Source organism: Dendronephthya gigantea, unplaced genomic scaffold (assembly GCF_004324835.1).
Source record: "Dendronephthya gigantea isolate DGI-Jeju-01 unplaced genomic scaffold, DenGig_1.0 000009F, whole genome shotgun sequence".
NCBI lineage: Eukaryota > Metazoa > Cnidaria > Anthozoa > Malacalcyonacea > Nephtheidae > Dendronephthya > Dendronephthya gigantea.
The window spans coordinates 2,428,868-2,452,304 of record NW_021163019.1 but is presented as its reverse complement, the minus strand read 5'-3'; the positions used below and the strand labels follow the sequence as shown (position 1 = coordinate 2,452,304).

Sequence of the window (23,437 nt, the reverse complement as noted above, 5' to 3'; positions counted from 1 at the left end):
TTTTCAGTTCCACTAGATATGTGATTAATTTCGTTGTTTCTTGTCAAATCCTTTTGACTGTAAACTGGAACGAAAAGAGTTACTAAGTGAAATGGAGACTTTTTCAAGTGCATCACTGTGCAAATGATGAGATACAATCAATGTTCTTGACCACTTCCTGATACAATCAATGTTTTTGATCACTTCCAGATGGAATCAAGCCAATGATTCTGGTCTCACAGATTGATAGGATTTTCGAATCCTCCGTGGACGGACGTCAGCAAAATATTCTGCACAGAAATCTAAAACGCGCGGTAGCTCTGGATTACCATTATCAAAAGAGGCTGGTGTTCTTCACTGATGTTCTGGAGAAAAGAATTTACAGAACACGTTTGGGACACAGGGAAGTCGAGGTTGATTAAATTCCTTCATATAAATATAATTTTATATGCCCTCAGATCTTTCTAGACCTCTGTTCTAAAGAGCCAGTAATCCGATTTATATAACTGCGGGTGTAATTACGTCAGGAGCAAACGTTTTAAAAAATTCCTCAAGAATGCATTCTCTGTTTTCGGGACTTTAGCAAACTAACGAGTTGTTTTTCTTCCAGCCCATCTTCTCCGCTGGTCTCTATATGCCGGACGGAATTGCAGTTGACTGGATCGCTGAGAATATTTACTTCACCGAGTCACGAGGCAGTAGAATCGACGTTGTGAACTTAGAGGGGAAATATCGACACGTATTGATCCACGACAACCTTGGTTCACCCCGAGGTCTTGCCGTAGATCCTCAGCACCGGTAATACACTCTTTTATACACAGCTATATAGCTATGCAATGGGGTCAATAGTTTATCGTTCTTTTGGGGCCGGTTGTTCAAAAGGTGTTCAGCTCAAACGGCGGATAATTTCAAATAGGAATCCAATTATCTGTTTATTGCACCACTGGGAAAGTACATATTCAATGCATATGATGAGGTTTACCAGTAGGATGCCACCAGTTTAAGATTTTCAAAGGCATTTAAAAAGATCTTCAAACAGTGCATTTAAAATCCCGAGCCCCACCCAACCTTATCTGGTTCTCTTTGTTTCCAAGTCCGTTCATGGGATTGATATCATCTATCGTCATTTTCAGGTATCTATTTTACACAGACTGGGGTTCTAGGCAGCCCAAAATCGGTCGCTGCAGCATGGATGGCCAAGCTTGTGTTATCCTTATCGATAAAAACATCACGTGGCCAAATGCCATCACGCTCGATTACATCAATCAGAAGGTGTATTGGGCCGATGCTAGGCTGGACGTTATTTTTGTCATAGATTACAACGGCGCGGGGCGACGCGTTGTAGCCGGGGGGCCAGGGCGAAACCCGCTCCCTCACCCTTTTGCGATCACCCTCTATCGCTCCTCCATCTATGTCACGGACTGGCAAGATCAAGAGGTGTACAAAGTTGATTTGTTAAATCAAGGCGCAATTACGAAGATAATTAAGCGCATGCGTCAGCCGATGGACATTCAAATTTTCCATCCATCCAGGCAAAACCATTCACGCAACTTGTGCAAGGGATACGGCTGCAATCATCTGGGCTTACTGTCCGCGGTTTCCCCGAGCGGCTGTCGGTGTGCATGCGAGGTTGGCACCGAACTTTTGGAGGATGGAAAAACGTGCGTGCGCTTGGAGGAGTTCGTAATCGTTGCAAGGAAGACCCAAATCCGCGGTTACATTTTCGGGAACGGCACACGGCGAGATGCCGTGGTCCCTGTGCTGGGCCTACGGAATGCGGTCGCCGTCGACTACGATGTTAAAGAGGAGATGTTGTATTTCAGCGATTCCAGTCGCTTGTATCGGGTGCGATTTGACGGCGCCGGCATGCAGTCGTTGGTAAACGAAAGCCTGGGGTATATTGACGGGGTCGCCGTTGATTGGGAAGCGAGAAATCTGTACTGGACTGATGGTAGATTAAAAACTATATCTGTAGCGAAACTCGACGGGAAATACAGACGGACTTTGATCAAGGATGATTTGGGAAGACCAAGGGCTGTTGTGGTCCATCCTAAGGAAGGGTAAATATTGATTGTTTAATTGATTGATTGATTGATTGCTTTATTGTTTAATTGATTAATTAATCAAATTCCGATGAATTCGAAAAGTCATCAGTAAGAAGCTTCCTTGATATTCACTGTTATAAACAGATGTGGCTTGCGGGGAAATTTTTTTTGTTATAATGTCTTTTTCCACCCCATAAACTGGCAAAGGTTCCGCGTGAAACCGCGCGCACTATTTACTTCTTAAAAACCCGAAAATTCCTCTACACTTTTCTGCTGTTACTTTGTGGTAACCAGAAAAACGTCCTGCCCTATTCAGGTACTTGTTTTGGACTGATTGGGGCCACGAACCGAAAATTGAGAGAGCGGAAATGGACGGCACCAATCGTAGGACTATCGTTGATGGAGGTGACCTGCACTGGCCGAATGGCCTGACCATTGATTTCACCGCCTCTAAACTGTACTGGATTGACGCCCGACATGATCACATGAAGAAGGCGAACTTCGACGGTAGCGAAACCGTCACAGTTTTGGAGAATCTGGTTCATCCGTTTGGGCTGGATGTCTACGCCGGTTATGCATATTGGAGTGATTGGTACGATAGGACGATCTATCGCATTAAGATGAGCAACATGTCTAGTGAAAATAAGGAGCCGTTATTGTCTAATGTTGGGGGCCTTATGGAGATTCGCACGTACCGAAGAAACCTTATCTCAAGTAAGGAAGTCTCATATTCTTACTCAAAGTATTGAAGTGCTTCTCGGCCGCGCACAGGCTGAAGGAACACGCAAATTGATTCAATATTTTGGCCGGACTTCGGCTATTACTTAAAGACCGTTATCTTTTTACCATTCAAACCGTGAAAATAGTCGATTATCAAAGTCAATTTGAGTTGTGATGGCACCGTGTTAGGGGGCAGTTTAAGGTTTCCTTACAAAAAAATCTTTCCCGAACAGAGCGATGTCACAACTCAAATTGACTTAACTACCGGGACACGTGAAAAGGGAGAGATGTACTTAATATTTCGTGTTTTTCTAGATGGAAGCAATGCTTGTACCAACGCGTCCTGTGCACAGTTGTGTTTGCTGAAGAAAGGTGGTCACAGCTGTGCTTGCAAAGATGGCTTCGTAGCGACTGATGATGGCAAAAGTTGCACGTGTAAGATTATCCTGTGACAGAAAAATTAAGAGGAGAAGGGAAGGGAGTGATACATTTTGTGCAGCCAGTTAGCCCGTGTCGTCAGACGCATAGAACTGACAGTCTGCACACAAGGTAGTTCTATTTTTAACACTAAATGGGTGTGGGTTTTTTTTTCAGCTGCGCCTTTAACAACACCGCCAAGTAGACCGACTTGTCCTCCTGATCGCTTTCAATGCAATAACTCGAGATGCATTCTCCACGACTGGGTTTGCGATACTGATGATGATTGCTTGGATAATTCGGATGAGACACACCAAAAGTGCCGTGAGTTGTGTTGTTTTGATCCTAGTGTAACATGGCGGAACCTTTTCCCGTTTGCCACGGTTGAGGAGGGAGGAGGAGGGAGGAGGAGGGAGTAGGGGGAGGAGGAGGGAGGAAAGAAGGGAGTAGGGGGAGGAGGAGGGAGGAAAGAAGGGAGTAGGGGAAGGAGGAGGGAGGGAAGAAGAAGGAGGGGGGAGGGAAGAAGAAGGAGGGGGAGGGAAGAAGGGAGTAGGAGAAGGAGGAGGGAGGGAAGAAGGGAGTAGGGGAAGGAGGAGGGAGGGAAGAAGGGAGTAGGGGAAGGAAGAGGGAGGGAAGAAGAGAGTAGGGGGAGGAGGAGGGAGGAAAGAAGGGAGTAGGGGAAGGAGGAGGGAGGAAAGAAGGGAGTAGGGAGAGGAGGAGGGGGAAATAAGGGAGTAGGGAGAGGAGGAGGGAGGGAAGAAGGGAGTAGGGGAAGGAGGAGGGAGGGAAGAAGGGAGTAGGGGGAGGAGGGGGAGGAAAGAAGGGAGTAGGGAGAGGAGGAGGGGGAAATAAGGGAGTAGGGAGAGGAGGGAGGGAAGAAGGGAGTAGGGGATGGAGGAGGGAGGGAAGAAGGGAGTAGGGGAAGAAGGAGGGAGGAAAGAAGGGAGTAGGGGGAGGAGGGGGAGGAAAGAAGGGAGTAGGGAGAGGAGGAGGGGGAAATAAGGGAGTAGGGAGAGGGAGAGGGAGGGAAGAAGAGAGTAAGCGAGATAAGAGGGAATAGGGGGAAGAAGGGAGTAGGGAGAGGAGGAGGAAGGAAAGAAGGGAGTAGGGAGAGGAGGGAGGGAAGAAGGGAGTAAGACGAGAGAAGAGGGAATAGGGGGAAGAAGGGAGTAGGGAGAGGAGCAGTTAAGAAAGAGGAGAGAAGAGAGGTGGATGATAGTAGGATGGGAGAGGAAAGTGGGGAGGGTTAAAGGTTAGGAAAAGGAGAGAGTCGAGGGAAAGAAGAGTCTGAGAAAGCAGTTGGTGAGACAGGTGTGTCATGGGGAAGAAGAAGGCTGAAGGGGAAGGGTATCATACATTGAAGTACTTTCCAGAAGTGTATGGTGTCCGAGGGTTGTAAAGATAATGCTATTTTAGCATCTTAGTCTCCAAGTATGATCTCGCGAGGGACTAAACGTAACTTTGTCTGAAGGGATTTATATTTTCTATCCTCTAGACGAATTGACTTGCCGACCTTCACATAGGAAATGCAGTAACAATCGTTGCATACCCGAGAGTAGGTTTTGTGATGGCGACGATGATTGCGGTGACAATTACGACGAGCGGAATTGCAACTGTTCATCGGATCAATTTAAATGCAAAAATGGCAACTGCATTCCCAATAGCTGGAAATGTGACGATGTTGATGACTGTTCTGATGGCTCTGATGAAGTTGGTTGCAGTAAGTCCCTTTCCCACTTTCCCTGTATGACCCCCACCCTCCTTTCACTGTATGACCCCCCTGCTTTCACTGTAGACCCCCCCTCCTTTCACTGTATGACCCCCCTCCTTTCACTGTATTATCCCCCCTACTTTCACTGCGTGACAGGTCCGTAACCTAGATCTTCAGGATTTCTGCTCTTTAATGGTTTTGACATATATCTTCCAACTTATGCAGATGCAACTGTAACTTGCGCTGGCTTTACTTGTGCTTCTGATGGTGCGTGTATACCTCGGATATGGCAATGCAACGGTCGTAAAGATTGTCGTGATAATTCAGACGAGAAAGACTGCGCGATGGTCAACTGTTCATCAAAAGAGTTTCAATGTAGAGATGGCGAGTGCATAGAATTAGCGTGGAGATGCGACGATGATGATGATTGTGACGATAGGTCTGATGAAGCAAATTGTAGTAAGTATTGTTCCGAAGAAACATTAAAGTTGTCATTGTTAAGCATTATGGATTAATCCCCGCGATCCATCCATCACTATGGTTAAATGGATAATCTTGTACCAATCGACGTTGACTATCATCATAGATCAATCCATAATAATAGTCTATGTCGGTATTCGTCGAATTGCATTAAAAATCTGCTTCCCTGATTCAATACAGCTTCGCCGACGTTGCCATCGTCATGTCCATCCAGTATGTTCCAATGTCACGAGACCCTGCAGTGCATTGATCCTGACATGAGGTGTGATGGCGAATGGGATTGCACTGATGGTTCGGACGAATCCCCTTCAGTCTGCAATACAAGTAAGTCTACACGTAAACCAACTGCGAACTGCGTAAACCTGCATCACACGCTTGAACTGTATATGAAGACTGCACGGCATCTCAGTATGTCTCTGAACATATGTCTCTCTCATATTCATTTAGAAGTATAGCGAAGTAAAAGCGTGTAATAGCGAAGTAAAAGCAAATATCCTGAAAGTTCTTGATATTTTAGGAAATATGCGGATTCAAAATGAAAACAAAGCGTTTCTTTACATTACGGACTGTTGTATCCCACCTTTAAAATTAGCCATAATCATATGAAGTTTCGAATTTTTGAACTCCTGATGTAACGCTTCTCTTGTTTTCTCGGCAGCTTGCAAAGATTTGGGGCTTTTCAATTGCTCAGATACGCATTGTATCAACGAGAGCCTAGTGTGCGATGGTCGTTACGATTGCGAGGATCGTTCAGACGAAGAGTGTTGCGTTGGCAAGTTCAGATGCGCCAATCGTAATTGCATACTCGGCGCGTGGAAGTGCGATAGAGAAGACGACTGCGGGGACAATAGCGATGAAACGGTCCAGTTATGTGGTACGTCCATCGTTATCAACCAGTGTTTTTCTATCGGAGTAAATCGATCAAGACGCATGCGGCTTCTTATCGTAACAGCTCGTTTACACTTGCAATTTTTACTGCAATTTTCTTCTCTTGGTAGATGTGAACGAGTTACGTAGTTACGCATATTCAAATAGGAACTCTTATACCCCAGAGCATTCGTAACTTATTACTCGTTCACATCTATCAAAAGAAGGAGATCACACATTAAATCGGAGCAAGCTTTAATATACTTGCCACAAAACGTCTTTCTTGGTAGTCTATTATGGCTGGCCAGTATCCTTTAAGAGTCATTTTTTCATTTGTGTCACAATCCTGGAAAAAAATTCGTAGACTTTTCTATCTTTCATATTCCCCCCCCCCCATTACAATGTTGAACTAGTGTTGTATCTCTTCCAAATTGTCATTAAACTGAACAACATTGTAATGGGGGGAGGGGGGGGGGGGATTTATGGCAACTTGCCTTTTGGTTGAGAGAATTGGTACATTTGCTGTACATAACTGAAAATCTGGTTAGACTTCGAAAAAAGTCTCCCAATATTTTTTCCAAGATTGCAGAACTGTGGGCAGAGAATACCCGAGAATACGTAACATAGCCTCAAAATGCTCTTTTATACCATTTTCTTTAGGGACCTGTGAATCTGACCAATTTCTCTGTGTGAATTCCTCCATCTGTATAAGTCGCAGTAAGCTCTGTGATAGCGTACTTGATTGCCCAGGGGGGGAGGACGAGGCACCGCGATGTATTTACCAACAATGCGAAACAGATAACGGAGGATGTTCGCACAACTGTTCAAACTCACCTCAAGGTATGGAATGTAAAGAATTGCCGAATTGCGTCGATTTCACGACCCTTCATGTGAAAGGCTGTAAAAATGGTGTGAATAGTTTCCTTCCTTTCCTTACAAAACAGTAATCCGTTAATTTTATGCCCTATACCGAAGAACAGAAATGTTTAGCATCTGAGATTGGTTGTATGAAAGTTTTGCAAACCTTTAAGTATAGTTTTTACAGGATTGCTTGATCAGGATAGCGTATGTTTGCGAGTCAACTTCTGTTTAATCACATCAAAATTTAGTAAAATATGACGCATTCAAAGTATGGCAAATCTGTGTGAGGGAATCGTCAGCCGACAGGCCTGCAAGATGTATTGGTCGTATGATAGAAATCTAATCGTTTTTCTTCGAATGATACACTTAGGCCAGGTGTGCAGTTGTCCGGATTGGTTGCAGTTAGACGTCGACAACCGCACATGCGTGGATAAGAACGAGTGCAAGCTGCCGTGGACTTGCAGTCAATTATGTCAGAACTTGGGGAAACATTATCTTTGTTCTTGCACTCCTGGTTATCAAGAGAACACGGAAAAAACATGTAAAGCCATTTCAGGTGCGTGTTTGTGTTCGTCGACGACGTGAAGAGGGAAGTGCAGGGGGTTAGGTTGAGGGGGTGTCGGGGGAGGGCAGGGGCTATCGAGGTTGAAGGTGGGGTTGGGGCGGGGGGTTAGGTTGAGGGGGTTAGGTTGGGGGAGGGCAGGAGCTAGCGAGGTTAAAGGTGGGGTTGGGACAGGGGGTTAGATTGAGGGGGTTAGGTTGGGGGGAGGCAGGGGGGAGGCAGGGGCTAGCGAGGTTGAATGTGGGGTTGAGGCGGGGGAGAGCAGCATGAGGTATTCAGGTCGTCAAGGTTTAGGTGACACTTTTTAGCAGCACGCATTAGTAATGAGGGGGTGTTTAGTTTCGATGTAATGGTCCTATTTGTGACAAGACGTCTTCTTTTGCAGCTGAGGAGGACACGCCATACATTCTATACTCAAATCGGGTCTCGATCCGTAAAATCCCACTGGTCGGCAAAGGAGGACGTGTGAGGTATTCTGAGGTTGTTTCGGGACTTCGCAATACAATCGGGGTAGACTTTGACTGGCAAGAGCGCCGTATATACTGGACTGATGTTTTGACCGACAAGATTCAACGAGCAAAGTTTGATGGCAGTCAAGTTGAGACCATCGTCTCTGGAGGACTAATTTCTGCTGAAGGTATGTAAACGACACGAAACTAACCGGACTAAATTAAGTTAGAACGAAGTGAATTTCGATGAAATTATGCTGGACTGAACTGAGTTAAAAAAAAACTTAACTGGACCACAGTGAAGCAGGATGAATAAAGATTATCCTATATCTTTACGAATACAGGTATCGCTGTCGACTGGATTGGCCGTAATCTTTATTGGTTGGACATGCGAGCTGATAAAATCGAAGTGGCGAAGTTGAATGGCACCAAACGTAGTGTGTTGATTAACACTGATATTGACTCGCCAAGGGCGATACAAGTCGATCCGATAGCAGGGTATCTAGCATGTGTTATTATATTCTTCATAAAGAACCCCTACGGATCTTTAATGTTTCCTACAGGCAGTATTGCATGATTGCTGACTGTTTTTTCCCTGTCAGGTTAATATTTTGGACAGACTGGGGTAGCAGGTCTCGTATTGAGAAAGCCTTTATGGATGGTACCAATAGAACAGTGATCATCGACACTAAACTCTACTGGCCAAATGGAATGACCCTTGACTACCCTACAAAGTAAGTATCGCCTTCAAGATTCGACTCCCCATCCCCAACCCAGGAGTGAGTAGGGGGCCCACCCACTCCTCGAGTGTAACATAGAAATTGTGCTTACTGCTGATCAATAAAGGAATCTTTCCTCAATCGATGAAAATCTCAAAAGTTTTCTCAGCTTGGCTTCCTCAGGAAACCAGGTGCTTCATTCATGTCACTGTAATATTCTCTCTTCCAGGCGAGTATATTGGGTCGACGCACGCTTACATCACCTCGAATTCTGCGATTACAACGGAACGAACCGACACCTGGTTCAGACAGGAACCCTGAACATCCAGCGACCATTTTCCAGCAGCTTGTTTGAGGACACGATCTATTGGACGGACTGGATCGGAAATGCGATCAGATACACTCACAAATATCCCGGTGGTGTTATTCGACAACTACACAACACTTCCACTCGTCTTATGGATCTGCACGTTGTCCACCCAGCGAAGCAACAACCTGGTACGTGGTTTAACTATGAATTTAACCTGTAGGCCGGCTAGACAGTCAGATGACTCTTGCATTACTAGCAAACACATCATTCATTCTACGCATGACCATCAATCATATTTAGGTCAAGATATTGAACCATATTGTTACACTAATTCCGTTTCCAATGAACAAGATATATTCTTCAATATTTTTGAATGATTTAAGATGCTACTTGTGATTTAAGATGCATATTATTCGACCAATATTGATGTGGAATGTTAGCTTAATCAATTTCTTACATCTGGTTAACAGCCAGCAAAACTATCTGTCATTGCCAGGGCCGCCGAGAGAAATTGTGGGGCCTGGGGGGGAAATTTTTTCCGGGGCCCTATGACGTCGGAAAATGGCAAATACGACCATCGTCATATTCGCCGGAAAATGGCAAATACGACCATGGTCATCTTCGTCGGAAAATGGCAAATACGACCATGGTCATCTTCGTCGGAAAATGGCAAATACGACCATGGTCATATTCGCCGAAAAATATCATGGTCGTATTGGCCGTAAAATGACGAATACGACCATGGTCGTATTGGCCGTAAAATGACGAATACGACCATGGTCGTATTGGCCTTAAAATGACGAATACGACCATGGTCGTATCATGGTCGTATTGGCCGGAAAATGAAAAATACGACCATGGTCGTATAGGCCGTAAAATGACGAATACGACCATGGTCGTATCATGGTCGTGTTGGCCGTAAAATGACGAATACCACCATGGTCGTATCATGGTGGTATTGGCCGTAAAATGACGAATAATTGGACGTAAAATGACGAATACGACCTATATTTGCCGGAAAATGGCAAATATACGACCATGGTCATATATTCGCCGGAAAATGGCAAATACACGACCATGGTCATATTCGCCAGAAAATGGCAAATACGACCATGGTCATATTTGCCGGAAAATGGCAAATACGACCATGGTCATATATTCGCCGTAAAATGGCAAATATACGACCATGGTCATATATTCGCCGGAAAATGGCAAATATACGACCATGGTCATATATTCGCCGGAAAATGGCAAATACGACCATGGTCATATATTCGCCGGAAAATGGCAAATACGACCATGGTCGAGTTGGCTGGAAAATGACGTAATAATTCACCGAGCCCAACATTTTTTAAGTTGCTTTAATTTTAGGTTCTTTCTTAAGTCGGGGGCCCTTCAAGTTTGGGACCCGGGGAGAATGCCCCCCGTTTCCCCCTCCCGGCGGCCCTGGTCATTGCCTGCTGTCTAGTCATTGGCTTATACTTGTGTTAATTCTTTGTTTTTTGTAATCGACTGTAGGAGTGAATCATTGTGCCAATCGTCAATGCTCTCATATCTGTGTCTTGAAGCCAGGCGGGAGCTCCTGCTTGTGTCCGATTGGTAGGAAGATTGATCCAGAACATCCCAACAAATGCATAGGTATCATGTTCCGTGAACATTATTTAGTCGTGTTTTTTCGTTTGTTTCGTGATGAATTGTGCTAAATATAAGATACTGGACTTGGTATGACTGACCTTAAGTGAGCGAGATTGAACCGGACTGAACTGAGCACTGGACTCGACTGGAGTGGATTGGATTGAATTGGGTTGGGCTGGATTGGATTGGATTGAGTTGAATTGAATTGAATTAAACTCAACTCAACTCAACTCAACTTAACTCAACTCGACTCAAAACTCAACTCAACTCAACTCAACTCAACTCAACTTAACTCAACTCAACTCAACTTAACTTAACTTAACTTAACTTAACTCAATTCGACTTAACTTAACTCATCTCAACTTAACTTAACTCAATTCGACTTAACTTAACTCAACTTAACTCAACTCAACTTAACTTAACTTAACTTAACTCAATTCGACTTAACTTAACTCATCTCAACTTAACTTAACTCAACTCAACTCGACTTAACTTACTCAACTCAACTCATATCAACTTAACTCAACTCATCTCAACTGAACTCAACTGGACTGAACTGAACTGGACTGGACTGAACTGGACTGGACTGGACTGGACTGAATTTAACTGAACTTGACTGAACTTAACTGTTTGAAAATGTTTCAGGCGTTGATAGCTTCCTGATATACAGCCGTCGATCGGAGATACGGGCAATGTCGCTAAATGACGATCGTACGGACAGAATGATACCGATCGTGGGTCTTAGAAATGCTATTGGTGTTGACTTTGACTTCAGAGAGAATCGCGTGTACTGGAGTGATGTCACTGATAATTCCATCTCAAAAATATCCATAGATGGCACACGATATGAAAAGATCATTAAGCCACGTAAGGCAATCGTGTATACTGCCAATATTTTTCATGGGGGTTCCTCTGCCCCGGTGGGAAAAGGATGCCCCCTGCCCCATTTCATACCCTCACCCTCCCCCACTCCACACCCACCAATACCTACCATATCAAACCGAATTCATTCAAAACTCCTGATAACCATTACTTCATGTTATCTCTCACCATAGATTCGGGGCTCTCCTCTCCGGATGGCATTGCCGTTGACTGGGTGGCAAAGAATATCTACTGGACTGATAGTGTCGCCAACGTCATTGCTGTAGCACGTAGCGATGGTCGATTTCACAAGACACTGTTGTACAAAGCAGAACACACGCATCAGCCTCGTGGTATTGCTTTGTATCCAAGGAAAGGGTGAGTGGCTGACCTGCGACCGGTTGTTCGAAAGGCGTTTAGCTTAAACGGTGGATAAGCCAAAATTTTAGAAATACTCTCATAGATCTTGTGAATGATTGAACCTGAATTTTGCGCATGAGATATGTACTTCCATTGAAAATAAACCTATTTACATCGAAATATTTCAGCTCTTTGTCAGATAATAGATAATTTTCTTTTCCATTTTGAACTTATCCGCCGTTTAGTCTAAACGCCTTTCGAACAACTGGCCCCTGAACGTTATAACTAAACTGTTCTAACCCTTACCTCGTCTGAACTTGTGTAACTACAGCGCTATATCGAAAAGTGTTCTCGCATGTGCTAGAAATTCTCACAGCTTTGAAACTTTCATGATATATGTTTATCATTTATATTTTTCCTGACTGTTTTTTCTTATTTCAGGCTTTTATTTTGGACTGACTGGGGACATAAAACAATCCAACGAGCCACTTTAGATGGAAAGAATATCAAAACTCTGATCAACGAGAGCCTCAATTATGTCAATGGTTTGACGATTGATTATAAGAACGATAAAATATATTGGGTTGACGCTGCTTACGATAAAATCGAGTCTTCAAACTTAGACGGAGGTGATAGGAATACCGTGAAAGATGATGGTAGGTAGACTAGATTGAATAAAGAAAATGCTTTGAATGGTGTATTCAGCGATTTAGTAAGTGCCATCATTTCAAAATAGTGTTACTGCAAAAGTAAACCTAAATTAAACTGTATTTTCGCAAGATTCAGTGTAAAGGCTAATCTCCACTCCGGAAAACGAGCAGCGGATCGGATCGGATAAGACTTTTTTTCCGAGCCTGGTCCGATCCATGAAGTGATTTCGGATCGGATAAAAAAAGTAAAAACTATTTGAACTTTTTTTTATCCGGTCTCGGACGCTTTCGGATCAATATAGGCCAAAAATTTCAACAGATGGCGCACGCGCGGATTATCTTTCGTTCCGATCCGATCCGATCCGCTCTTCGTTTTCCGGAGTGGAAATTAGTCTTAAGAATGAATGAATGATCGCTTATTATACAGGAGGAAACATGAACCAAACATTTGTTGAATGGGGTAACTCCATCAATCTTAAATTTTTCTTTAGAAGTTAAGAGAAAGTTCTATCTTACTGACTGTCCCAGTTTTACTCGTCTTGCCCCAATCATGCATAAAGCTGTATATTTTGTTTTCCTAGACATTGATCATCCGTTTGGAATAACAATATTTAAAGGAGTCGTCTATTGGACAGACTGGATGAAACGTGCTATAAGTAAGGTCGATATTAACAGGAAGAATTCTTCTGTTGTGAAATCGGGATTACCGGGAATTATGGACGTGTGTGTCTTTGATAAGGGAAGACAAACAGGTAATATTTTGGATCATATGTATTATAAGTTTGTTCATACAATCTAATTTTGTCCTGTTCGAGTCCACTTCTGATGGATGTTTTATAGTCTGTTGACTTGCAATGTATACGGGTAGAAATCAAGTAAAACCAATGCAGTATTGCTTTATCAATAACTGACTACATCCCATACGTCAGAAATATATTAGATCCGACAGGTCGTGATATAGGCAAGACTCGTTTATGAGGGAACTGAAACATGCTTTTATAGTAACATAATGTTCCACCACAATTTCAGGTACAAATCCTTGTGGTAAAAACAACGGTAACTGCCCTGAATTGTGTTTCTGGGTTGGAAATCGTGTGAATTGTGGCTGTCGCAGTGGCTTCAGATTCAACAATCGAACCCGAAAGTGTGAACAAAACCAAGAATTTTTGTTGTATGCTTTATCTAACCGTACGTATTCTCAACTTGGGCCTTAACTCTTAAATACCTTCTTTGGTTTAATTCGGTTGTTTAGCACTGGATCAGTGATGGATGATCCTTAGTGGAACCACTAGGGAGACAATTTAGAGCTGGTTGAACTTTCGCCCTGCAAAAATAAAGCTGGCTTAGTTTAGATTTCCTCCTGTAGTGGCACTGCATCAATAAGAGATTTTCTGTACTGGACATTTAGAACGAACAGTTTAGAGCTGATAGAACTATCTAGTGTAAATTTGTAAATAGTGTAAACACTGGATGAACAGGAGATGATCCTAACTAGATCTGAGTGAGGGCAGTTTAGAGGTGATAATGATATCCAGTATAAACTTCCTGTATACTCCTCCTGTAGTAAAACCTAATCAGTAAGAAATGATTCTCACTTCATCTCCAAATATAAAACACAAGTTAATTCTGTTTAGGTTTCCCATAGTAGCACTAGATTAATTAAGAAGAGATGATTCTTATTGGACCTCTAGGAAGAACAGTTCAGAAATAATAGAACTTTTCAGTTTTGCTTGTTCGGATTATTCGGGCATTCAAATCTGTAGGGACATTCGGCTTTTGTTGCAGAATTCATCGGGGTCTCCTTCAATCCTGACGATAACGCGACGCAATTACCTTATATATCCGTGACGGCCACTTGTTATGCCGTTGACTTTCATTATCTTGGAAGTGCCATCTACTTTACCGATGATACGAGGAATGTGATTGGTCGTATAAATACAGACGGATCGGGTTTGAAGTATGTGATCACCCATGGATTGATGAGACCTCATGGGATCGCAGTGGATTGGGTGGGGGAACAGTTGTATTGGACTGATATGGGCACGAAACTCATCGAGGTTAGATAAGGTCAACCTTATTCTTATTATTACTCCGCGCCTCACTGTGCAGTGAACTAAACAATCCATCCATCTTCTTTACAAAGGTCAGTCGGCTAAATGGTTCTTACCGCAAGCCTCTGATCTCGGATAATCTGGAGAAACCTCGAGCGATTGTCTTATACCCTTCCAAAGGTCTGATGTTTTGGAGCGACTGGGGCAGAATACCGAAGATCGAGAGAGCGTACATGGATGGTGGTAAAAGACATACTCTGTTGTCCAACAGAACTGGTTTGATTTACTGGCCCAATGGACTAACGATAGACTATGATACAGATATTTTATATTGGATTGATGGCAGGCTGAATCTTGTCGGGCGTATGGGCCTGAATGGTGGTATGTGAATTAAATATGTTCATCTGAATGATGGAATACTTTTGCATGTGGGTGGGAATATAGGTTTAGGCTTAGATTAGGATTACATTGGGATCAGGTTAAGATTAGCCTTAAATTAGGTTTTAGTGTGGATTATTGGGTATTTGGTTTTTTTTTTCACCAGAAAATCCTAGAATTTTGCTGAAAGGCTCTGATAATCGTCGAATTGGCTACAGTTTAACAGCGTTGGGAGATTATATTTACGCCGCTTTCACTCAATCGAAGAATATCATTAGAATAGACAAGAGAAATAACGCATCAAGATTGTTTCATTCACCGTTAAATAACATTCGTGGGGCAACTTCCGTGGTTGCTTACGAGAAGAGCAGGCAGGCTGTTGGTGGGCCTTGCCATCAGCACAGCTGTGAACAACTGTGCTTACCTCATAACGACACGTTCAGGTAAGCAACGCTGTACTATTATCGAATTATGTCTACAATGTGTGCTGTGGATGGTTGAAACCTTGCCATATGCTTCCTCGGATAAAACAGAACTCAAGGGGTAGTTACTATGAACCCAGTTCAGACCGGCAGACTGATAAAAGAAAATACAAATTGCATCCAAAGCATTTGGGTCGATGTGTTTGAGGCAAATTTCAGAAACATTTAAGTCTAATGCTTCATTCAAAATGACGATAAACATTTGATTTGATCGGGCGGTCTATAGATGCATGGTAAATTAGACGCGTACTTGGACGGCTGCGCAACCAAGTCCCCCGAAACACTGACTCACTCGTGTTTTGTGCATAGGTGCGACTGTGGAGTTGGAGAGCTTTCGGCTGATGGAACACACTGTCACGAACCATCAGCATTCCTTGCCTACGCCGTCGCCAAAGATATTCGATTTCTGCACTTCGACGGTGGGCGCCATAGGGCCCCCTACAGCACCATAACAAACAACAGTCCTACAGTTGGTCTCGACTTCGATTACCAAGAACAGCTCATATTCTTCTCCGTGTTAACCAAGTCTATCATGAGAGTACACTTCAATGGCACCGGAATGACAGAATTGAAGATAAACAGTAGGTGTAGGAGGAATGTTGCCGGTTGTACGAATCCGTTTAGCTTAAACGGTGGATAAGCAAAAAATAAAAAACACTTTCATACATGTTGTGAATTCATATCGAAAAACTTTAGTTTTCTTCCGTGATAAATGTGCTGTCTGGATCATTTTTCAGCTTATTCACTGGTTAAGCTAAAACAGCTCTCGTGCAACCGGCATCAGTAGATAACCAAGCTGTAGAGTAAATTTTCAATCGAGGCAAATGGTCAAACGTTTTATGGCTGTGTCCAGAGACAGCATTAAGAGGTTACAACAACGACAACATATTAAGATGTTCTCAACGTTATTTCTTACTAGTTCAAGCGGACGGGGTCTCAGTGGATTGGAGGGCGAAGAAAGTCTATCTCGCAGACGCGGTGAACGATAAAATCCGTAAAATGAACTACGATGGATCTGAGCTGAGCGATGTCATTTCATTTGGAATGCGCGAGCCCCGGGCTATAGTGGTAATGCCGTGTGACGAGTAAGTGAAGATTTTTAGGTTTGAATTTGAAGGATTTCGCCCGTGTTTGCTGCAACTGCCAATGCAGTTCCCTTTTGAGAGATGTAAATTTGGGAACTAGAAAACACCACAAAAACAAGGAGAAATTTTCACGTGTATTTGCTGTGTGTATAACTTGTTCTTTTCTGTATATTTCGCCGACAGCATGCTTTACTGGACGGATTGGGGTGTACACAGCATCGAGGCTGCTAACATGAACGGAATTAATCGTCGCAAGTTGATCACAAGCCATGTGATTTGGCCAAACGGACTCACCATCGATGCAGACGATAATAGAATGTTCTGGGTAGATGCAAAACTTGACAGGTAGGTATATGCGTTGCGCGTCAACATTGAGTGCTTTGGATGGCGATATTAAACGTTTCCAGCTGTAGACGAAGTTTTATTCCTGGCTGCAAGAAGGAACAATCGTGCACCACGGCAAAGTTTGGCCATTGAGAAATGTTCAGTTTCTCTGACTTCGAAATCTCGTCGACAGCTCTGGAGTCATCTATACGAAAAGTCATCCACTTTGTTGCAAAATCTTCCTCTTTGTCTTCCACCGAAACTTTAACCCGTTTCTTTTTTCTGTTTCCGCAGAATCGAATCGGCAGACCTCGATGGTTCAAATCGCCGTGTCATTCTTGATAACCTTCCTCATCCATTCGCGATTAGCATGTTTGGCAGCACAATCTTCTGGACAGATTGGATGTTGAGAAAGGTCACCCGAGCAAACAAACTTAGCGGTGGAAGTCAAAAGCCCCTCACAAGGGATGGCCTTACTTTCAAACCAATGGACATTCACGTCATCTCACAGTCCAGACAAAACTGTGAGTTGATAGGAAAAAAATATTAAAAATTTATTGAATTTGTATGGAAATGATTTTCATAGCAAGGCTAACAACAGACGTATTGGATGGGATAATATTATTGTTTGATAATATTATTTTGCAAATATCGACTGCTTCTTGTATTCAAAACACAAACGATCATCAATGTATACCGACAGGTCCCCTCACTGTCCTGCTCGGTATTCCCTTGTGTGGTATACGTCCCTAATGATCCCCACGAGGTAACTGGGTTTATTTTTTGTCCTCAGGTTCCAGAAAACCATGCTATAACAACGGCGGCTGCAGCCATCGTTGCTCAGTTAAACAAAGAACAAAGCAATGCGAGTGCTGGCCTGGTTATAAACTTCTGGATGGATACTGGTGTGTGAGAGCGAATAGCAACTGTTCTGCAGACAAATTTACGTGTGCGAATGGCAAATGCATACCTCGACTGTTCGTTTGCGATACTGACAACGATTGCGATGATAATTCGGACGAAATGGATATCGTTTGCGGTTAGTATATTTGAACGACCCTGCTAGCTAAGGCCTCAATGATCAATATGTACATGCTATGCTACCCGGGGAAGATGTGCCTCGCTCCGTCATCTTAAACCTTTACAAAACAAAAAAGTAAACCTGAATGTAAACAAAGTTTTTTGATTTTCCCATCCTAACAAAAAGAGACTTATACAATAATAATCAATCCATCTAACAAACTCATTCATTTTGTATACCACATTTCATATTCAACTTCATGCATATTCTCGTGTGAGGATTAAAATAATTATCATTCATGCATGGGAGTTATTCCGTGAACAGCCAACTCATTGCGATATTTTGTGCCTTTCAGCGAGGCACGTTTGTCGAAGTGACCAGTTCCAGTGCAGCAATGGTAAATGTATCACTAAAAGATGGCGTTGCGACTATGAGGACGATTGCAGTGACAACAGCGACGAAGAAGGTTGCGAACGACAAACCTGCAACGCGGACCAGTTTACATGCGACAACGGACGATGCATCGATAAGAAGTACCAGTGCGATTCACACGACGACTGTCGGGATTTCTCGGACGAGGCCGGATGTCCGCCCGTGACTTGCCGTGCAGGTAGAATCCTCGAGTATGACAATAGACTGGACGACGGCTTTGGTCCATTCATTAATCGCTCTATCATTTGTACACTGTTTGTCTTCCTAGAGGTCCAGTAAGGATCGTCTCTTATTGATCCAGCGTTACTACAGAAGGAAACCTAAACTAAACTAACTTTATTTACACTGGATAGCTCTATCAGTTATAAACTGTCTTATGACAGCCTCCTGATCAATAACCGATGATTAACCTAACCAAACTGGTTTTATACTGGATGGAATAGGGTGCAGTGAATTCTATCAGTTCTAAGCTGCTATACCTCAATCTCGTTCTATCTTTCTATTGTTTTTCCATGGGCTATTTCTCTCCTACCCAGGTCGTATCTCCTGCAGTAACAACGACAGATGCATAAGCCCAAGTTGGATTTGCGATGGTCAAGATGACTGTGGTGATAATTCGGATGAAACGAGGTGTTCCAACATCACATGTAGCGAACAGGAGATAAAGTGTGCCAATACAGGGCGCTGCATCCCAATAGCGTGGCGTTGCGATGGGGATAATGACTGTGGAGATGGTAGCGATGAATCCACTGGGAACTGTTCGAAAACAAGTGAACCTTGCAAAGAAGAGGACTTCACGTGCGAGAATGGTATGAACAACTTGAGTTATGTTATGTTTACAGATCCAAATGCCATGTTTTTCCTAACTAGTCGATTAAACTTTGGTTAGGCCAGAGATTACTAAATTCCGAATTAGATCTGCAAAATCAGAACTGCAAACTGGCTCACGACACGCTCAACCCAGTTCTACAACCAATCTGTTTTTCTATATCATTCCAGGAAATTGCGTTTCCCGAACGTTCCTTTGTGATGGCGACAACGATTGCGGTGACAACAGTGATGAAACTCAAGCCAACTGCGGTTCTCGGACATGCGGTGTCCTAGAATTCAAGTGTTACAATACGTCACGATGTATTCCGAGAACGTACGTTTGCGACGGCGATAACGATTGTGGCGATGCTTCCGACGAACACCCGCGCGAGGGATGCACCCATCCAGCCTGTGATAGTTCAGAGTTCAGGTATGATTGATGTAGTATTGGGTTGGTTATAAATCCGTATCCAGAATCTCGCGAATATAATCTCTAATGTAATCCTTGAGTGTTAATAGTTGGGTGGGGATTAGGATCAGGTTTAGGATTGAAGTTACGATTATATCTCGTGCAGGATTCCATTCCTCTTAACCTCATACGATTTATAATCGAGAATTGATCAATAATAGCGGATAATCAAGGCTTGTTTTTCAGATGTGATAATGGGATATGTATTCGCAATTCGTGGCACTGTGATTATGCCAATGATTGCGGCGATAAGTCCGATGAAAATGGTTGCGAATACGCCACCTGCCAACCCCATCAGTTCACGTGTGGAAACGGACATTGCATCTCGGCGGAATACAAGTGCGACCATGACAGAGATTGCGATGACGGATCCGATGAAGTAGGGTGTGGACCAGTGACCACGCCCAAGCCATGCAGGTACCTCGTAGCAACTCTTTATTATGTCTGTTCACACCATCTAATTTTTTCGGATCCAATTAATTTCTGATGTAAGGAATGGACTACATCTGCTTTGGTGATTTGTTAACTTATCGAAATTTGATTTTAGTGAAGATGAATTCGAGTGCATGAACACTACATATCGCAACTGCATCGACCGCAGTCTGGTGTGCAACAAGATCAGCGATTGTGAAGATCATTCGGACGAGAAGAATTGCCATTTGAATTATTGCGCAAAGGAAAAACACAACTGTGATGTCTGCACGAACAAAAAAACCGGCTTCGAATGTACTTGTCATTCTGGCAAAAAACTGGTTAACAAAACGAACTGTATAGACATCGATGAATGTCTTGACCATGCGATCAACCGCTGCGAACAGATATGTGTTAATACCATCGGTAAGTAAGCAAAGATTTTCCCCATCAATCAACACTGAGCTTTGACTTACTACTACCTTCCCAGGATTATTTCCCAGTCTATTTTATTATTGATGCAGGATATACCTTTCGTTTGCAAAATGGTCTTGTGAATATGTATTTGTTTCCGTATTTTTAGGTAGTTACAAGTGCCAGTGTGGCGAAAAGTACAAACTAGAAAACCAGTATTCCTGTAAGCCCATCGACCCCAGCAATTACCCACAAGGATATCTCTTGTTCTCTGATCGTTACGACATTCGTAAAATGTCGTTGGACGGGAATGATTATCACACTCTGGTCTCAGAATTGATCAACGTCGTCGCCATAGATTACGACTTGAGAGAACGTCGTATATTCTGGTCTACAAACTCTCCCAAAGGCATAAAATCTGCGGAGATGGATGGCTCAGACGTTAAGACGATCATCAGGCTAACGCACAGCAGCCCGGACGGCATGGCAGTGGACTGGGTCGGTCGGAATCTGTACTTCTGTGAAGCGCAGGATGGCGCCATCTTTGTCTCGAGATTAAATGGGTTCATGTTGAAGAAACTCATCACTGGGCTGAATGAACCTAGAGGGATGGCGGTGTATCCAAAGGGAGGTAGGGGAACAATTAGGGATCTTAAGGGATCAATTAGGGATTTTAAGGGATCAATTAGAGTGTAGTACGGATGGATAATATGGGGATATGGATGAATAATGTTGTACTCACGGTGGTAAGAAGAGTGTTTGTTTTAGGTAGTCGTATGATCGTACTATATAGAGGTAATTATCCTCATGTAACCCCCAACGTATCCATATTTTCCAGGGTACTTGTTTTTCACCGACTGGGGACAGCATGCTATTTTCCGAGTGGGTATGAATGGACACAATCTCACCAAGATTATTGGGGAGAAAGTCGTCTGGCCTAATGGTATAACGATTGACTACATTACCAAGGTACGGTATAGTATCAAATTTTTCCAGGGCAACCCCTTTAAATAACATGTCCATTCTGAGGTACATATCATCTGCCTGATATATACAAGAAAATTTCCTGACGTTTTAACCCAACAGCTCCCGTCAAAAGAGTTTGAACAAGTTATTTATAAAATCTTTTGCATTCTCTAGGAGCTGTTCTGGGTCGATGCACGACTGGACGTCATTGAGTACTCTGATATGGACGGGCAGAACCGAAGGAGAGTTTCACAGGGATTAGTTTCACATCCGTTCGCAATCACTGTGTTTGAAGATAATGTCTACTGGACAGACTGGCTCACGAAGGCTGTTCATAAGGCTCATAAATGGAGCGGTGAAAATCATCAAATAATGAAAAACACGACAAGTAAACCCATGGATATTCAGGTGTTTATAGTTCTTGTTTGCTTGTTTGTTTGTTTGTTTGTTTGTTTGTTTGTTTGTTCTTTCGAACACGCACACTACACGACAGCCTTGCTGATATAAACCTTGTTAAATTTTCGCATAGAAATTTACAAAGAAGAAATGGACATGATGTTTAATTATTTCTACAATAATTACCATTTCCATCAATAACTAGAAACCTACACGAGTAAATCAAAAGCCTCTAAACTCAATTCTCTCTTTCAGGTTGTTCATCCAATAAGACAGACCGCTATCGTCTCACCATGTCCAACGAAGAATCCTTGCCAAGGTCTTTGTCTTCTTACCCCAGGAGGGGGCTACGAATGCGCATGCCCAATGAATAGTATCTCACAAGCGGATGGGAGGTCCTGCCTATCAAAGTGCGACGGAGAGTTTGCCTGCACCAAAAGTCTCAAATGTATTCCCTCGAATTGGCTGTGTGACGGCGAGGATGACTGTGGTGATGGGAGTGACGAAGAAAGTTGCGCCGACAGCAAGTGTCCCCCCGGTGGGTTTATTTAAAATCAGGGGGGGTACATATTTGTGTCAGAGATATAGAAAGGGGGGAGGAGGACTTGTTTATTAGAGACAATCGTCGTATTTCAGAACAGGGGGGGTGTCTCTCTTAAGAGAGAGGTCTTCTTAGGAACAGCTAGAGAAAGGCAGTTAACTGGAGAGCGTATTACCAAGTGATCATTCGCCAAGAAAGTTTTTTAGACTAGATTGGCTTTTGATTGTGTTAATGGCGTATTAAAGAGTGGTCTTTGTTGCAGAGATAATTGGGGAATAATGGCTTATTAGAAAAAGGAGGCTTTTGAAGAAAGGGGCGTTTTGCTTTTGTGGGGAAGCTTTTTGCAAAAGGGCTTTCTAGAGATTGGCCCTTGATAGAAAGCTTCTGCTATAGATTGCATGAAAGAAGTGTATTAGAGATTGATTTATTCTAAATCACTATCTACAATGTGTTCACGATAGGTCAATTTAGTTGCGATAACGGTAACTGCACGTCGATATACTACAAATGTGACGGCGACGATGATTGTGGAGACTTCTCAGATGAACGGGACTGCCCAAGAGTGGTGTGCTCTTTCAACCATTTCAAATGCGACAACGAAAAGTGCGTGTCCATAGCCTGGCTTTGCGATGGCGTAAACGACTGCGGCGATGGGAGCGATGAAAAGAACTGCACCTTGAACAGAAACTGTACCGCTGATGAGATGAAATGTTCCACGAGCAAGTTGTGTCTTCCGTTGTGGGCGAAATGCAACGGACACCTGGACTGCCACGATGGCAGCGATGAAAGTGGTTGTGAAGATATTAAGTGTGCCGAAGGGAAATTCAAATGCCCTGAAAAGTGTATCGAAGCATCATGGGTTTGCGATGGTGATAGGGACTGTGATAATGGCTCGGATGAAAAGTGCAAAGGTATGTGAGTTTACTGTCAATCCTTTCCTTCGCAGAAATCTCCCTTTTGGAAACAGGCCCAAAACGTCGATGAAGACCAATCACGTATTTTACATGAAGCACCGAACATCACGTCAGCTG

At 43.2% G+C, this 23,437-nt stretch overlaps 1 protein-coding gene across 1 annotated transcript in view; it reads left to right on the top strand.

Annotated features, from left to right (window-relative positions):
- LOC114517713 (low-density lipoprotein receptor-related protein 2-like) overlaps positions 1-23,437 on the top strand; it is a 37,575-nt gene that overhangs the window by 5,556 nt on the left and 8,582 nt on the right. The window contains exons 10-49 of the mRNA XM_028537517.1: positions 190-392; positions 590-777; positions 1,113-2,039; positions 2,341-2,738; positions 3,060-3,179; positions 3,339-3,485; positions 4,657-4,881; positions 5,098-5,331; positions 5,533-5,676; positions 6,011-6,226; positions 6,880-7,059; positions 7,451-7,636; positions 8,028-8,279; positions 8,436-8,589; positions 8,694-8,825; positions 9,040-9,308; positions 10,639-10,758; positions 11,401-11,622; positions 11,811-11,994; positions 12,418-12,632; positions 13,208-13,378; positions 13,656-13,814; positions 14,412-14,683; positions 14,770-15,058; positions 15,222-15,498; positions 15,847-16,118; positions 16,457-16,622; positions 16,806-16,967; positions 17,241-17,470; positions 17,740-17,985; positions 18,323-18,577; positions 18,936-19,208; positions 19,399-19,639; positions 19,865-20,095; positions 20,226-20,515; positions 20,673-21,134; positions 21,342-21,472; positions 21,644-21,877; positions 22,121-22,403; positions 22,868-23,317. Coding sequence (XP_028393318.1) covers positions 190-392; positions 590-777; positions 1,113-2,039; positions 2,341-2,738; positions 3,060-3,179; positions 3,339-3,485; positions 4,657-4,881; positions 5,098-5,331; positions 5,533-5,676; positions 6,011-6,226; positions 6,880-7,059; positions 7,451-7,636; positions 8,028-8,279; positions 8,436-8,589; positions 8,694-8,825; positions 9,040-9,308; positions 10,639-10,758; positions 11,401-11,622; positions 11,811-11,994; positions 12,418-12,632; positions 13,208-13,378; positions 13,656-13,814; positions 14,412-14,683; positions 14,770-15,058; positions 15,222-15,498; positions 15,847-16,118; positions 16,457-16,622; positions 16,806-16,967; positions 17,241-17,470; positions 17,740-17,985; positions 18,323-18,577; positions 18,936-19,208; positions 19,399-19,639; positions 19,865-20,095; positions 20,226-20,515; positions 20,673-21,134; positions 21,342-21,472; positions 21,644-21,877; positions 22,121-22,403; positions 22,868-23,317 — 9,810 coding nt within the window. The remainder of the gene's footprint in view (positions 1-189; positions 393-589; positions 778-1,112; positions 2,040-2,340; positions 2,739-3,059; positions 3,180-3,338; positions 3,486-4,656; positions 4,882-5,097; positions 5,332-5,532; positions 5,677-6,010; positions 6,227-6,879; positions 7,060-7,450; positions 7,637-8,027; positions 8,280-8,435; positions 8,590-8,693; positions 8,826-9,039; positions 9,309-10,638; positions 10,759-11,400; positions 11,623-11,810; positions 11,995-12,417; positions 12,633-13,207; positions 13,379-13,655; positions 13,815-14,411; positions 14,684-14,769; positions 15,059-15,221; positions 15,499-15,846; positions 16,119-16,456; positions 16,623-16,805; positions 16,968-17,240; positions 17,471-17,739; positions 17,986-18,322; positions 18,578-18,935; positions 19,209-19,398; positions 19,640-19,864; positions 20,096-20,225; positions 20,516-20,672; positions 21,135-21,341; positions 21,473-21,643; positions 21,878-22,120; positions 22,404-22,867; positions 23,318-23,437) is intronic.